The 17,908-nt window shown below is 34.8% G+C and overlaps 1 protein-coding gene across 7 annotated transcripts in view; it reads right to left on the minus strand.

The window, feature by feature from the left end:
* Positions 1 to 4,768: 4,768 nt before the first annotated feature.
* The window catches only part of Dp1 (satellite-binding protein 1 Dp1), a 69,533-nt gene continuing 56,393 nt past the window's right edge, over positions 4,769 to 17,908 (minus strand). For 6 of the 7 annotated variants that reach the window (XM_067775392.1, XM_067775396.1, XM_067775391.1 and 3 more), the window contains exon 7: positions 4,769 to 9,714. In XM_067775392.1, coding sequence (XP_067631493.1) covers positions 9,346 to 9,714 — 369 coding nt within the window. In that variant the 3' untranslated portion in view covers positions 4,769 to 9,345. The remainder of the gene's footprint in view (positions 9,715 to 17,908) is intronic. The other variant, XR_010951262.1, reaches the window with a different exon arrangement.

Consider the following 17,908-nt stretch of genomic DNA (forward strand, 5'->3'; position numbering starts at 1 on the left):
AACTCTCATTTAAAAATGAATTGAATGTAACTGAATAATTTCAATACGATTACTAGAACAGCAAAAACAATTCGAAAGCTGTAAAACCACATAAGTACTTTTTTTTCAAATCTGAAATAAATTTCTTTTGAATCGACTTACCTTTAGGACCTTTAAGTATTGACTAAGAATTTAAAATTCTGGAAATTCACCTATAAGCTTCGTAAACTGTAGTAGTATCTAAATGAAATAATCCTGGGGAAATCGTTGGTAGGCCCAATAAATTGTACTACGGCTTAAGTATTCAGTCTTTGACTGGACACTGCCTTCTGTGATAGCAGATGTAGAAAGTGAGGTTGGATGAGGAAACGGACGAGCTCGTTTTCAGCTGTTGCTGTTCTAACGATAAAGGCACTACCCGAAGGCGTTGGGGAGTGTTACCGATGTTGATGGTCCTTTGCCGGATATAGATCCGGTACGTTCCGGTAACAAAGCACCATTAAGGTACTAGCCCGACTATCTCGGGAACGATTAATATGACCACATTAAACCTTCTAGGCCATACCGCCCTCCCCACCCCATAGTTCCATAAGGAACTTGGGGTCGCCAAAGCCTCGACTGCTTAATATGTGTAGGATACATTCATAGTTGTAACAGGATTATCCTGTCAAATCTAGAAGCAACAAGTGGCACAGGTCCTAGAAAGCTTCTGGTATTTGCCAGTGGCACAGGTCCCAATTTTTTGAGTTTGGTCGTTAAGCAAACCTCTGGTAGCAGTAGGGACTCATTCAGTCTATGTGGGTAATGCTAATTTCCCACAGAGGCTTAATGAAATAATTAGTCAAGTTTTCTAAATTAAAACCATTATTTAATTCAATCATCCATGATAAAAACACCTACAAGGTATAACCTTTTCTGACATTATTGACATTTCTCTGCAATGAAGAAAATTTATCATTTGCCCACATACATATTTATAGTTAGTTATAGAATATCTTACTTCGTTTGATTTTCTTTTGTTCGGAGACAGATATTCGTTAATGAAGAATGAGTCCCTACTGCTTTGGATGTCGTCGACCCTTTTGCCTGGGTTTCTCTTCCTATCGTACAAAGTATATGCAAATGCAAGTCGATCGGAAGCAGGTGCAAAATGGGGTCTAAAGCAGCTGTGGGACAAGTGTGTCCGGCCCCTATGGCACCAACGCACGCAGTGCGCTGGACTTATTGCAGGCTGGTGAGATTGTTGCTCTTACTTAGAGCTTCCCACCAGACTATGGAACCATAGGTAAGCACCGGTCGCACCACCGCCTCGTACATCCAAAGTACCATGCTTGGCTTGAGTCCCCATTTCTTACCAAACATTGATTTGCAGGCATAGCAGGCGATGCAGGCCTTCCGTACCCGCTCTTCGATGCATACTTTCCAATTCAATTTGGAGTCAATTGTTAGTCCCAGATAATTGGTACTCGATGACAGGGTTAGTTGCTGGCCGTTTAAGAATGGTAATCTGAAGGCAGGTGACTTCGTGACCGTGAAGAGAAGCAGGTCCGTCTTGTCGGGATTTAACCTAAGGCCACATCCCTGTGCCCACCTGATGAGTTTAGCCAAGGCCCTTTCCATGATTTCGCTCATTACGGAGGGGAAAGGACCAGAGACCAAGATCGCCACGTCGTCGACATATGCCACGATCTTAACCCCCCTGCGTTAAGTTTTCCTAGGATTTCATTTATGGTGATCAACCAAAGCAGAGGTGAAAGCACCCCACCCTGTGGTGTGCCTCTGCATACCTGCTTGCCAACGCTAGCTCCGCCTAGTTCTGCTTTTATTTCGCGGTTGCGAAGCAGGGTTGAAATCCAAAGCCGTAGCGGCTTTTCAACCCCTGCCCTACCGAGGGCAGCCTCAATCGCTTCGGCTCTTACATTGTTAAACGCGCCTTCCACATAAACATACGGAGCCAGGTGAACTGCTTGTGATGAAGGGACTTTTCCAACGTTCGAACTACCTCATGTAGCGCGGTTTCGGTGGATTCCCCTCTCAGGTACGCGTGCTGTGCCGTGGAAAGTGGAGCCTCGCCTAGAAGCTCCCGTATATGTATATCTAGTAGTCTTTCGAACGTTTTCAGAACAAAGGACGTGGGCCTTATTGGCCGAAAGTCTTTGGCTACTTCATGCCCCCTTCTGACGGCCTTAGGGATGAAAACCACCCTAGTTTTCGTCCACGAGACTGGCATGTGATTGAGACGAATGCATACCTCGAAGATCTCCTTTAGTTCCTTAACCAAAGATTTCTGAGTCTTCTGCAGCATAATAGGTAGAATACCACCCACGCCCGGTGATTTATATGGAGAGAAGCTATCTATTGCCCATGCAATTTTCTTCTCCGCTAAAAGTTTATTGTCTATGAGGCCAACAGGTACTTCCTGATGTGCCGTCTCGTTAAACCTATCGCAACAAAATCCGGCAGACAGGTTGCCTTTACTATAAGGAATGCTTTGAAGAAAAATTAACGAAATCGGTTAAGGACCACGGCCACTTTTATATAAAAGATTTTTAAAAGGGTTGTGGACGAATAAAATAAGCTATATCTTTGCAAAAGAGCTTTATATCAATGGTATTTCATTTCCCAAGTGGATTTATAACAATAAATAGGAAAAACTTAAAATTTTAAAAAATGGGCGTGGCACCACCCCTTTTATAACTAAGCAATTTTCTATGTTTCGGGAGCCATTACTCGAAGAAAAATTAATGGATCGTAATAAAATTGGGTACACAGATTTTCCCTATAGCAGGAAATATTTCTAGTAAAAATGGACGCGATCGGTTAAAGACCTTTAGATATAAAACAAGTTTAAAGGGGTCGTAGACTGGAGTAATAGCTATAACTCGGCAAAAAATAGTTTTGAATCAATGATATTTCACTTATCAAGTTTTATTGTAAGAGGAAATGGGGAGACATTTTTTTTTTAAACGGGCGGTTCCACGTGTTATGTAGAAAAGTAATTTTTCTGAAATGAAATGTGCAATTGAAGGTCACGCTGAGTATATAATGTACGGTTACACCCGAACTTAGACACCTTTACTTGTTTTCTATTACAATTATGAAATGAAAAAATGTTTATTTAAATATGTGCTGGAGCATGATTCAATCACAAGAGGTTTGCTCGACTGACATTTTTTTTTTAAATTGCAGCCATTTTGCTCCCAAATCGAATTGATATACGTTAACTGTGTTGTTTCTTTGCGAATTTTCGAAAAATATTTGTAGTAGAAATGGAAGCAATCAGTTTACCAATACCCGATAAGTACTGAACTGCATAATTCCTTAGAAAATTTTTTTTTAATTTTATGATGAATTTATTAACTATGGCATGATCTATTTGTGTGGCGGTGAACATAGTTTTTATGAAAAGTACGGACTTCAATAAACCTATGAAAATACGAAACCTGAACCAATACAAAATTCATCGTTCAACGTCGAAAATTCGACTAGTAAATCGATACATGTAAAAATGTCATTAGTAAATAATGGAGATGCCAAATGTACTCATTGAGCATGTTCACTTATTCATTCCGTATGTTCGGAAGAATCAGAACATTCGTCTCCATTTAAGAATTTGGGGAATCGGTTTATATTTGAAATAACGTGTTTCGAATATTCTAAATTAGCGGTTTATCCGGAACACTTCCATGAATACTTAACGGAAAAGAGCTTTCCGAAATTTCCAAAATAAAAAGGTGAATACTCCCTGTATAGCAGGACCGCACAAAACTCTCCTGTCAAAGGTAGGAATATAAAGTTCTGAGCCAATAAGCCATTTTCTTTTATTTTTGTTTTTGTCAGTTCATTGCGGTTGCTGAGTAGCGTAACACCTCGGCTGCCTGTTCAAAATCTCGAAATATTTTTAAAAAATTTCCCCATTCAGGATTTTCACAAAACCGCCCTATATTAGAACGCTTCATCTCAGAATGCTTTTCATTAACTCTCTTATGACAAAATGCATTGAACTTATGCTCATATAGGGAGTTTTTGAAACAAATTTTGAGATAGTCCATTTTTAATTAAAACTCTAACGTACGACATTCTTCAAACTATTTCTGAAAGAATGACCAAACCAACATAACTTTATCAATTCACGAAATATTTAGTAGAAAGTGAATTATTTCCCCAAAAAAAAATATACTACCAAAGACACTTTTCTACTACAATTTTCACTGAAGGGGATTGAATTATTCCCCGTTTTCCTTACTTCGTAATTGGAGAACAAACCTCTAGTAATTGAATCATGGTGCTGGAGCTCATAAAATCTTACAAAATATATTTAAAAAAATTTAAAAGCGCACGAAATGAAGACATAAATTAATAGAAAATTATAAAATAAAAACACTTAAAAAATACGTAATATGATTAACAAAAAATAAAACAAACTATAAAATATATTTTACGTTTTTTTTTTTTTGTTTTATTTATTTTTTACTAAGTTTTCCATTTTTATCATTATTATTTATCAATGAATTATATAAATTGTTTTTAATTTGCATAAAGGAGTTCAACGTTTATTATATTTACTATGTATGTAAGTATGTATTTTGTATAGATTGCAGTATTTGTGTTCGTAATGCATATACTTGTTGTATATAAAAAAATCGTTGTTACTCCTTACTCAGTTAATATTTAAATTTTTTTGCAAAAAAATAATTAATTAATAATATTTATATAAGGTGTAAATTGCATTATAAAAATAATAAAATAAGCCGAAAAAATGAAGACTTTTAATTGCACAAGGAATAAATTGTTTTTTTTTTTTTTTGATTTTTTTTTTTTTGCTTTTGCTTTAACTTTTCTTTTAATGGAGAGCTTTCTAAAAGAGGTATCTTTATTTCAAATACATAATTGCGTGTAAAAATGACAATGCGGTTTCGACGACTTTTCTCGACTTATCTCAAAACAAGAGAATATAAAAAAAAAGATTACAAACAAAAGTAAAGACACAAAATACAAAGATAAAACAAGTTATTTAATATTTTTGCGTTGCAAAAACTAAGTATCCACTCGAAAATAGATTTTCTTTAATTGAACCACTACCATTCTTGAGCAAATATTTAATTCTAGTTATTCTAATTGAAACGATTCGATATAAACTGTTTGAAAAAAATATATATACATATATATGAAGTATATATTTTTTAAACACAATGAGCATATTTAATATAGATAATGTATCTAATATATATATATATTTTTATATAGTATAGAATTAAATACAAATAGAATACAAAATAATTTGATAGCTTCTAAAAGTATGCCGCAAAATTGTAAATATTTTTTGTAGATTGCAAGAACATTTAACATAATAATGACCACCAAACATCGTTAACAGCTTTCGTAAATGTTTATTTACTATTATATTTAATGCATTAGGATGGCACAAAATATAAAGCTTGGTGGTGTGTTTGTAGGACAAATTGTCGGATCGAAAGGGTTAAAGCTTTGAAATTTATTCTGCTGGAAAAAAAGAATAAGAAACAGTTAAATTTAAAAGAAGTTTCGACAAAAATCCTTTCCAAATCTTAGTTATATTTATATAAGAAAATATATATGTTTTTTAAACCACACGCTTGCTTGATAATACTTTTTGCTCCACCCTAATATACATTGTTTAATAATTATTATTTGCTTATATTTCTTACTGCCGCTGTATATGTATAGAGTAAATTATTAACTAGCGGAAAGTTTTTTCTTATTCAAAAAAAAAAAAAACAGAAGATAAATACACATACAATTTTTTTACACAGAAACTATATGGAAAATTACAAACGATAAGGCATGCATAAATAGTATATGAAAATCAAAGTTTAAACTAATTTATATGTTTTAACATATTTTTTATGCAAGCTTGCAACATTAAGATGGGGCGAAAGAAAATAGTTTTGTGTGGATTTTGAAACAGTTAAAAATAACATACAAAAAATCTTTGCATATATATATATATAATATAGGGTGGGTAAAATTCATTGTTGAAAAGGCACATCCAGTTTCTGAATCTATGGGTCATACTGAGTAATATTGTCCACGGGACCATAGGTCTGAAATAAATTTAGAGTCTCCCTAATTTTGTTAGAAAATTTTATATCCCAATCCAAATAGCGGCTCTCACAAATAAAATACCTGAAAATAAATGTCAAATATGGATTCGGATTGGGATATAAAAGTTTCTAACAAAATTAGGGAGACTCGAAATTAATTTCAGACCTATGGTCCCATGGACAATATTACTCAGTATGACTCATAGAAACTGTATGTGGACCAGAAGTCCCCCCCCCCCCCCTTTTTTTCCCATACAATTTGACCCACCCTAATATATATATATATATACCCAGCAAACACAGTTTATAACGTTAGAGAAATATTGTAAATTTACATCAGAATTCTTATGTAGTTCTCTAATGCATTTCGAATCGAAAACTGCTATGGAATCGGAAAATACGATCACGGATCGAAAACTATTTTCACTCAAGCGATACAAATTAGGCTATGCAACTATTTAAAAATATGATAATATATTATGGATCCAGTGAGTACGCGTTGTCCCTAGTACTCATATTTCATTAATACGATACACCATTTCGGAGTTATTGTGTTTTAAAAAACGACATTGGATCACGGATTGTATGTTACGATTCGACCCCTGGGTTAGAATTCGACTGTGAAACGATTCGAATAACACTAGAAATACCATAAGAATAAGTGGACTGGCTATATGAGTGGACTGCTCGGGCCATACAAATTGAAAACCAAAAAAACAAAAAAAAAATAATAAGTGGAAACGAAAATTTCAACACAATAACTAATACTGAAAACTGTGAAACATACGATAGGATTTTGAATTATTTTAATTTTATTTTTTACTATGAAATGTGCAAAAAGTACCTTTAATCTCAAAAGACTGAATTTAACTGTTTTATATGTGTCCACCGAATATATTTACATAAGTTTTAAGTACGGTTTTAATTTATTATAACAGAAAAAGGCTTTGAAATATGTTCATTCTTAATACATAAGCTCATAACCAAATAAAAGTATTTGATATAATGAAACAATGAAAATTTTGCAGATTTTACATAATTGAACTTCAAAATTCTCATTAGAAACCCATTTGAAATTGACGTTACAATTCGATTAGAATTCTAACCTTTTTCTCGATATCGAGAACGAAGTCGCCTTTTTGTCGGCTTCTAATCGTTTTCTAAATTAAATGTTTGTTGGGTATAGTAAACATTTTTAAGGGAAAAACAGAAAAAAAGAAAATATTTAAGCGTTTAACTTTCAAATTTAAACGTAAGTATGCTATTATTTTTAATTTTTCTTCAATATATTTTTTGGTTGCTTTGAAATTAATTTTTGAGTATAAATCGACAACTGTTTTTCATATATATTTTTTTAAAGCTAGAAATTCCACACATAAGCTAAAAAATGTATGTGTAATAGACTGGGTCGATTTATTAACCGATAACGCGCCATCGATTTTTCGATAGGATTTGGGCTCAAGAAAAAAGTTCCAGAGCGACCCCAAAACCCAAAAAATATTATTTTTTAAACTGTTATCGACAACGTTTTTAAAACAGTTTAAAAAAAATATTTTTTGGGGTTTGGGGAGTGTTTTGATCGAAAAATTGACCCACTCGCTATTTTTTTCGCAGGCGCGAAAATTATTTTTTTGGGTATACGTAGTGGAAATTTTTTTCCTGAGCCCAAATCGGTTAACTTTCGCCTATACAAATCGACCCCCGACCCAATGTGTAATACGTTCCACCCCATTGAACTTAATTCGCTGTACATGCAAAAAAAATGGATACTTTTTGTTAATTTTATGGCGACATTAACAAATTGATAGATAAAACCATATTGGTAGTAGTATTTAAAAAAAATCATAATAATAATAAGAGCTCAACTCTTCTCAACTAGTCTATATAGCGTTTATTTCACCAAAAAAAAAACTACATATTTAAGTAAGAATATGTGTAGATTAGGGCGGGTCAAATTGTATGGGGAAAAATGAGGAAAAAACTTCAGATGCACATCCAGTTTCTGAATCTATGGGTCATACTGTCGATGGGACCATAGGTCTGAAATGAATTTCGAGCCTCCCTAATTTTGTTAAAAAATTTTATATCCCAATCCGAATCCGAATTTGACATTTATTTTCATGTATTTTATTTGTGAGAGCCCCTATTTGGAATGGGGTATAAAATTTTCTAACAAAATTAGGGAGGCTCGAAATTCATTTCAGACCTATGTTCCCATCGACAATATTACTCAGTATGACCCATAGATTCAGAAACTGGATGTGCCTTTTCAACAATAAATTTCACCACCCTAGTGTACATGTATGTATAAATGTATAACATGTCTGTATTTATGATATTTGTATGTATTTGGACCATTTTATGTCACAACGAACAAAAATAGTTTGAATTTAGAACAAATTCACTACCGCAGCACGTAACTCTAGTTAAGAGTGTGAAAGTTGCGACGCTGCATATCATTTTTAAATTGTTAAACATATTAAAGTTTAATTGTGCCTTTTTGGCAGATAAGTAGTTTAGCACAATTTCGTTTATAACGCCAATTTATTACGTTTCAATATTACGCATGCCGGAACGATACAAGGTGGCAGCATTGTGACATACCTACAAACATAAATAAAAATTCCATGTACTTTGTTTTTGTAAATTCGATGGACAAATGTCAAAATCGTACGGCGCCGGAAGTTGATGTATCAAATCAAAAAAAAAATTTATAATCAGCTGTCGCATGTTGCCACCTTGTATCGTTCCGCCGTGATATTACGTTGCTGTCTTTTGTTTTCAAAACTGTTTTCAACATTTTCCTGCATTAGTAAGTCATTTTTTTCTTTCTTCTTCTTCTTCATTGTAAAAATAGTCAAGAGCAACACATACATAGCTACATATGTATTTATATGATATACAATATGTATTTGATTTTTACAACAAAAACTATGGACAACCTTTAATTTTATACTCACTAATATTTATGTGTATGGTAGTGTATTGTTGTGTTTGCATTTGATCTTCTATCCAATATGTTCTGCAGCATTTCTCTTATGTTTACATGTTTCAAGACTGTTTATATATATAAATAATTTGTGTAGTTCTTAATTTTGTTATCGTTTGTATGCCTAGTATTTATGTAAATTTTTAATATATTTTGATGCGTTTGCAATTTTTACTGTTTTTTTGTCTGCCTTTTGAATGCTTCCTTTTTATGTGTTAGTGTTTCTATTGATTTTGTTACTTTAATAAGAAACATATATATATTTTTTTCATTTAAAAAAATTTTTTTTATCGTTTAGTTCCTTGGTCGCCATGCCGATGTTAAAGGTGTTGATACTGGTGCTGGGCCACCAGGTGAGCTGAAGTCTGGGAAATCTTCTTGTGACTGAGTATTGGGTGCAGAACCCCTACCTTGCTTGTCGCTACCCTTTTCCCAAGGTGCGTCCTTAATAACAAACCCGTTCTCATTTCCACCAGGTAGGAAGGCCGCCACTGTTTGCGGCTGCGGTGAGGGTGGTAAATTGTCCAAGTACTCATTAGTATAGTCCTCAGCCATATTAAGAATGACTTCCTTTGCATTTTCGACATCTTCTTCCTTGCCGCTAATTGTTATAGCATTGGGGTTAGTTTGCGCATCGTCAGAGGAAGCGAATTTGATGTAGACCTACAGCAATAATAATATTTAAATATTTTCAAAATTTTTTTAAATTTCTTAGTATTTTGCTAAAGCGACAATCAACCAGGATAGAGTTGTCCGAACCCAGCTTTGCGGTGGCTTGCGCTCTATAAGCCTCTATGTGTATGAAAGCTTTTGCATAAGTAATCTTATCTTATAACTTTAAACGAGCAATTCTTGTATATTTGTATGTTTGTATAGCCGAACGATCTCGGGAACGGCTCAACCGATTAAAATGAAATTTGGCGCAGAGATAATGTGTCACATTCTAAGACTTTCTACCTGGAGTTGCCATTCAGAATGTTCACAAGGTTGCCACCTATTCGAAATTAAAAAAAAATTGCATGATATATGCCGATATGGGTATCAAAAGAAAGGTATTTCACTCCGCATTACAATAGGCACATTTTTGAGTAGGGTTGCTATTTAGGGTTGCCACCTATTCGAAATTAAAAAAAATTGCATGAGATATGCCGATATGGGTATCAAACGAAAGGTATTTCACTCCGCATTACAATAGGGACATCTTTGAGTGGGGTTGCCATTTAGGGTTGCCACCTATTCGAAATAAAAAAAATCCATGAGATATGCCGATATGGGTATCAAACGAAAGGTATTTCATTCCGCATTACAATAGGGACATTTTTGAGTAGGGTTGCCATTTAGGGTTGCCACCTATTCGATATTAAAAAAATGGATGAGATATGCCGATATGGGTATCAAACGCAAGGTATTTCACTTCGCATTACAATAGGAACATTTTTGAGTAGGGTTGCCATTTAGGGTTGGGGCAGTTAGACGAAATAGTACTCTACTTACTCATATTCTATTAAAGCTTTAAAGGAGAACATTAAAGTTAAAAATCTTCGTAAAAAATCTTACACATGATTCGACTTAATTTTCTTAATTTCACACACGCTAATAAAACTGAAATACAATATCAAGACACCGTGGCAAATTCTAGCAAAATATATTTAAATGCATATGTTTGGAAAATATGAAATGAATAATTGCAATTTCTCACAGATTACTATTAGAAAGATTTCTCACCATAGCAAAACGATATCTCACCATGGTAATTTGCTACCATTGAACACTAGAGGCATATGTTCAATTTGAAAACGACCAATTCCAACCATTTAACTACTTACCAACAGATGGCGCTTAGGAAAGTAAGTTGACATTTAATTAAACTAAGTGATAGTCGTCATTAGTGAAATTTACAAGTTTTTGGAACGTAATAAAATTGTGAGACTTTCATAGTGTATAACTAAAAAAATGTTTGAAATTAATAACTCGGCGCATAAAGATACTCGACCTAAATAACTTAGTTCTCGATTTCACTAATTGTCATAAAAATTCCTTATACTATAGGCTAGAATTACCCATTTCAAATTTTTCATTCCAGTTCATTTTGCGGTTAGTGTTTGATATGTTTTTGAAATCTATTTTTAAGGAAATCAAATATTGGTAAGTAAAAATATATAATATATATACATATAAAAAAAAGTAGAGTTTGATTAATGATAACATGTCGCCACATGAGAATACCGATGTCGGATGTGAAAATTTTCGATTTTAGGATTATTGGAATTTCATAGTATACTCCTCATGCTCTATCGAACGGTATCATTAGTTTCTTCCTGAACGCTATATATTTCCAGATATCCATCATGCATTTTGTCGTATGTCACATGATTTTAACGTCCTGTGTGTGTATTTTGTCGTATGTGCAACAAATAACGAACATAAGATATTTTTATATTCAAATTGATGATTTATTTTGTTAAGAATACAGTTGTCGTATGTCATACAATTTTAAATGGACTTATATGCATTGAGCATGTCAAGTAGCGAAAACAGCAAATAGATGTGAGTTTAAATAAATATATTGGTTTTGTTTATACTCCATACCATCTATTGCTTCTTTTGGTGAGGCAATCGAACCAATTAAAAGAAAATGTGATTTCACTTGTGGAAATTAACTACTTTGGCCGAGAAAGTTTTTTAAAAGTAGGTACCGGTTTTAGTATGCATTGAAATAGTTGCAATATAAAATTCAGTTAACTATATTTTTGCTTGTTGCCGCGCTTGTGATTAAAAAAGTGAATTTTATTTCAAACAAAAACAATGAATAGTTACATGTCCGCAAGCGATTTTTCATCGGATGATGAAATTTTAGATCCTTCCTTTAATATTGAGGAAGAGATTGGCATGGTTCGTTCGAGTATTCGTATTAACTCTAACCTGGAACAAAGTGTTAACAATTGTGAAAAAGGAACATCTTCAGGCACTGGGAAAAGTAGGGCACGAAAGCGTTAGAGACATCCAGAATCATGGAAAATTAACGTACGAAAATTCCTTCGCGAAAAAGGAAAGAAATATGTAAATAGGAAAATTGTAGAACGCCCTGCAGTCATTATGCGACCACCCTGTAAGGAAAGCTGCATTCGTGATTGCAGAAATAAAATTACAGAGAGTGAAAGGACAACAATTTTGGCAGTTAAATTCCATCGAAAAATTTTTATTTTATGCTAATTTTGTCAAACCAACAGTAATAAAAAGGCGTCGGTGCACATCTAAAGATAAAGAGATTTTTCGCAAAAACAAAACTTTCCACTATTTTTTTCAAGTAAACGCTACATTTGCTGTATGTAAAATTTTGTTTGTAAATACTTTGGGAATATCTGAAAGAAAACTCTATTATTGCTTCAAATTTTTGAATGACCCTGAACAAGGACTGCGAAATGAACGCAGAAAGCACCATGGTAGACTAAAAACCTCGCAGGACAAAATTGAAGAAGTAAAAGCCCACATTAATAGTTTTCCGACAATAGACTCGCACTACTGCCGTTCAAGAACATCGCGAAAGTATTTGGAGTGTCATTTAAATTTACAAAAAATTTATGATACACACATATAGGAGTGTATTTAATATTGAATTCAACTTGTCATTTTATAAGCCGAAAAAAGACCAATGCGATAGGTGTGTTTACGCAAACGTCAATAAAAATATTTTAAATGAAAGTGAAATAACAGAACATAAAATGAACTGTATGCAAAAGACCCTATGCAAATAGAAGCGAGATGCCGGTCGCCGCATTAAAGATTCCTATATTGCCGTTTTGTGTTACGATCTGGAAAATGTTTTCACTTTGCCCAGAATTTTCGCTTCCAATTGCTATTGCAGGAGAAAACTGTGCGTCTATAATTTTACTAACTAGAATTCCCAGTTAAGTGCAATGGTGAAAAAATAACGTACTGCGCCCTATGGAATGAATGTAGTGCTGGAAGAAGTGGTAATGATATAGCAAGCGCTCTTTTAAAAATTTTAGTCAACGTTGAGAACGACTACCCCGAAATAAAGAAAATTATATTATTTTTTTTATATTATGGAGTCATTGCTGTATTCCACAAAATTTAAATAAAATAACTGCCACAGCTTTACTTCACTTCATACATCAGAGTCGTATTAAAGTGGCAATACAAAAATTTTCTGAGCCAGGGCACTCCCGGATAAATCAAAATACACCGGACAACTTCATTGAAAAACAATTATCTGTTAACCGAAAAAACTCGAAGGTAAAATAAAAGACGTAGAAAGTATGTTGTGTTACTTTGAAAAGGAGAACGACCGCAAATTTTATGAGGACCTCTTTCAATAGCTTACATGCATTGTTATTTTTACATATTTATCAATCATTTTGAAGTGTTGCTCACAGTTCTATTTTACTTTGAATAAAGAATGTATTGTAGTGAAAACCAATAATTTTATTATTGGAAAATTCTTCTTGATAATGATAATAAATAATAATTTTTATTTTATTTATTTTTTTTTTTTTAATATTTTTTTTTTTGTATATATATATTTTGATGTCTTTTTCCTGTGGCTTTCGGTATGAAGGCCAGCACACTGTCATACCATACAAGGGCGACCACTTATCCGAAGCGTCCATTTGATCAAAACTGAGTTAACTGCATTTTTTGAAACTTTAGCATCATACCTACCTTGTGGTCCATAGACGTCTATAGATATATTCACTTGACCTTTCGTCGCATCTTTTGAATAACCGTATTGTCATATTTTGTTTCTTTCATGGTATCAAATTCTAATTATATCGACAAACGTTCTAAGTAATTTTCTTCAAACAATTAATATGTATCTTTATATTCATACATAGTATATTCATATTTCCAATATGCTTTTTGTAGTATGGAAAAAGAAGCGGTAAAGATGGGTTTGATGGTGAATGAGGACAAAACGAAGTACCTGCTGTCATCGAGCAAAGAATCAGCGCATACGCGCCTTGGCAACCACGCTACTGTTGGCAGCCATAATTTCGAAATAGTAAGAGACTTCGTTTATTTGGGAACCAGCATCAACACTGAAATCCAGCGAAGAATCAATCTTGCCAAAAAATGCTACTTTGGACTAGGTAGGCAATTGAAAAGCAAAGTCCTCTCTCGGCGAACGAAAATCATACTCTACAAGTCACTTATCGTACCCGTCCTGCTATATGGGACAGAAGCATGGACCATGACAACAGCAATGAAGCGGCTTTGGGAGTGTTCGAGAGAAAAGTTCTTCGAAAGATTTATGGACCTCAACGCGTTGGCGATGGCGAGTACCGAAGAAGATTTAATGATGAGCTGTACGAGCTATACGCAGACATCAACATAGTCCAGCGAATTAAAACGCAGCGGCCGCGCTGGCTAGGCCATGTTATGCGAATGAAAGATGATGCTCCGGCCAAGAAAGTGTTTCTATCGGAACCCGCCTATGGAAACAGAGGTAGAGGGCGGCCCCCACTCCGTTGGAAGGACCAGATGGAAAACGATTTAAGCTCCCTTGGTGTGACCAATTGGCGCCGGTTGGCCGGCCATAACCGTTTAGACGGTTAAGCGCCAATTAAGTAAGTTTTTGTAGTATGTTCAATGGATTTTTCTTTTTTTTTTTGTAAAAAAAAATTTAACATACGGCAAATGTATTCTGGAGAAATACGCTAATAACATATTTGCTATAATGGTTACAGTTAATTTGACTAAGCCTGATGAGAGTGCAATACTCATTCCACAATCAGTCCGAAATTTGAGAAAATCCACAGGGCCATTTTGTAAATATTTTCTGTTGAACTTAATAAATCGTCTCCTGAAAAATCCAGATTTGTAACATACGACATCCGTATTCTGAGGTAGCGATGTAGAACAAAGTATGTTATGTGGCATACTCGAAGATTGCCGAGCAAAGCTCGGTCGCCCAGATACTATATGCTAGAGCTGGATTTCGATTCGATGCTTAATCGATTTATTCGATCTTTTTATACCTTTCATGAACATGAAATGGTATATTAACTTTGGTCCGATGTTTGTAACGTTGAGAAATATAGAAGATAGACTCACCATTAAGCCTACCGAATTGATCAGGGCGACGCACTGAGTTGATATAGCCATGTCCGCCGTCCGTCTGTCCGTCTGTCTGTTTGAACGCAAACTAGTCCTTCAAAGTTTGAGATATCTTAATGAAATTTTGCACAAGGATGTATTTTTGTATTATATTAGACATCTGTCGGATCCGGTAGGATCGGACCACTATAACATATATCTCCCATACAACCGATCGTTCAGATAAGACGATTTTGGTCATTCCTGCCGCAATTTAAAAAGTATAAACGTGAAACTCGGTGATATATATTCTAATATGTCATAGAAAATATCCTGAAAAAATCACTTTGATCGGAGCTATATATAGTATATATCCCATACAACCGATCGTTCAGATAGAAAGATTTTTGGCCATTTCTCCTTTAGTATCCAATATAAAAACGTGAAACTTGGTGATATATATTCTGATATACCATAGAAGATTTCCTTTAAAAATTATTTCGATCGGAGCTATATATAATATATATCCAATACAACCGATCGTTCAGATAGAAAGATTTTTGGCAATTTCTCCCTTAATCTATATATATAAAAACAAGTGCACATTTTGACTGTCACTCGATAACTCGAGAACGGATAGAAAGATTGCCATGAAATTTTTAGGAAAGATACAGAAAGGAGAGATGATGGTTAGTTGATTTTGAAATCCCAAATCGATTTAGCCATTCTTGAGTTATGATTTTTTTTTTTTGAAAAAATTCAAAATTCGAAAAAAAAAAGTTTACAGTTCGGTCCGACCTAACGAAAAAAATCGATCCAATCTATTACAAGTTAATTTCATTGGGTAGGTCTGAGAATCGGCCAACGTCTACCTTTTTTTCGCTACGTGCCTAGGGTCTTTAGATCAAAACGTGGACCCGGGTACCCCTAGAATGTGTTTATACAATGTGGATACCAAATGAAAGCTGTTGATGTGTGCTATAGTACAGGATAATTTTCATACCTCTGGGTGACTAGGGTCTCGAGATATAGGCCAAAACGTAGACCCGGGAACCCCTAGAATGTGTTTATACAATATGGATATCAAATGAAAGCTTTTGATGAGTGCTATAGTACAGGATAATTTTCATACAACTGGGAGGCTAGGGTCTCGAGATATAGCCCAAAACGTGGACACGGGTACTCCTAGAATGTGTTTATACAATATGGATATCAAATGAAAGCTGTTGTTGAGTGCTATAGTACAGGATAATTTTCATACAACTGGGAGGCTAGGGTCTCGAGATATAGCCCAAAACGTGGACCCGGGTACCCCTAGAATGTGTTTATATATTATGGATATCAAATGAGAGCTGTTGATGTGTGCTATAATACAGAGTAAGTTTTACACCGCTGAGTGACTAGGGTCTCGAGATATAGGCCAAAACATGGACCCGGATACCCCTAGAATGTGTGTGTATTATGGATATCAAATGAAAGCTGTTGCTGAGAGCTCTAAAGTTCATTGTGATATTCGATTTAGTTGCATCAACCTGGCAAAACTGGCAAATATGCATGCGAAGCCGAAATAAAGACAAGAATTAATAATACCCACATACATATTTACATACATCCTATTCGATTTGCCTGAAGTTTCGTATATAAATTTGCCCATATTAGTAGTTACGATGCTTTTTTCCGGGAAGTATACCAGAGACGGCCACCGTGGTGTGATGGTAGCGTGCTCCGCCTACCACACCGAATGCCATGGGTTCGCACCCCGGGCAAAGCAACATCAAAATTTTAGAAATAAGGGTCTTAAATTAGATGAAAATTTTTCTAAGCGGGGTCGCCCCTCGGCAGTGTTTGACAAGCGCTCCGGGTATATTTCTGCCATGAAAAGCTCTCAGTGAAAACTCATCTGCCTTGCAGATGCCGTTCTGAGTCGGCATAAAACATGTAGGTCCCGTCCGGCCAATTTGTAGGGAAAATCAAGAGGAGCACGACGCAAATTGGAAGAGAAGCTCGGCCTTAGATCTCTTCGGAGGTTATCGCGCCTTGCATTTATATATTTTTATTTATACCAGAGACGGACTGGGACTGGGATTAGGACTAGGACTGGGACTGAGACTGAGACTCGGAGTGGGACTGGGACTGAGACTCGGAATGGGACTGGAACAAAATACATACCACCCCTTGGGACTGGCAATAAGATATGAAGAAGAAGGAGAAAAACTTGAGAGAAGAGAAAAGAGAGAAGGAGACTGAGAAAGACATAGAATGAGAAAAAGATGGAGATGAAGCGAAAAAGACGGAGGGAGGAGTGAATAAAAAGATTAGGAAAAAGTGTAGAGGGATAAGGCAGAGTTAGACGGAAAAAGCTTATTAAAATGTATGCAGATAGGCCAAATTTAGGGCAGAACAACGTCTGCCGGGTCTGTTAGTTTCCAATATAAAAACGTTACACTTGGTGATATTTATTCCAATATATCATAGAAGATTTCATGAAAAAATCATTTCGATCGGAGCTTTGTGATATTTATTCTAAATACCATAGAAGATTTCCTGAAAAAATCACTTTGATCGGAGCTTTATGTATCTATATATATAAAACTTAAATGATGTTCGTTCCTGTCCATGTTTTGGGGCCGATACGACGCCAATTTTATTCGTTCTTTTTTCATATTATAGGGATCAAATAGGGGAAGGTTTTTAGCAAAAAAAATGTTTTTTTAATGTCTAGGGTCTTGAGATATAGGTCAAAACGTGGACCCGGATAACTTTACGATGTGTTTGTATAATACGGGTATCAAATGGAAGC

This window comes from Eurosta solidaginis, chromosome 3 (genome assembly GCF_040869045.1).
Source record: "Eurosta solidaginis isolate ZX-2024a chromosome 3, ASM4086904v1, whole genome shotgun sequence".
NCBI classification, from domain to species: Eukaryota; Metazoa; Arthropoda; class Insecta; order Diptera; family Tephritidae; genus Eurosta; species Eurosta solidaginis.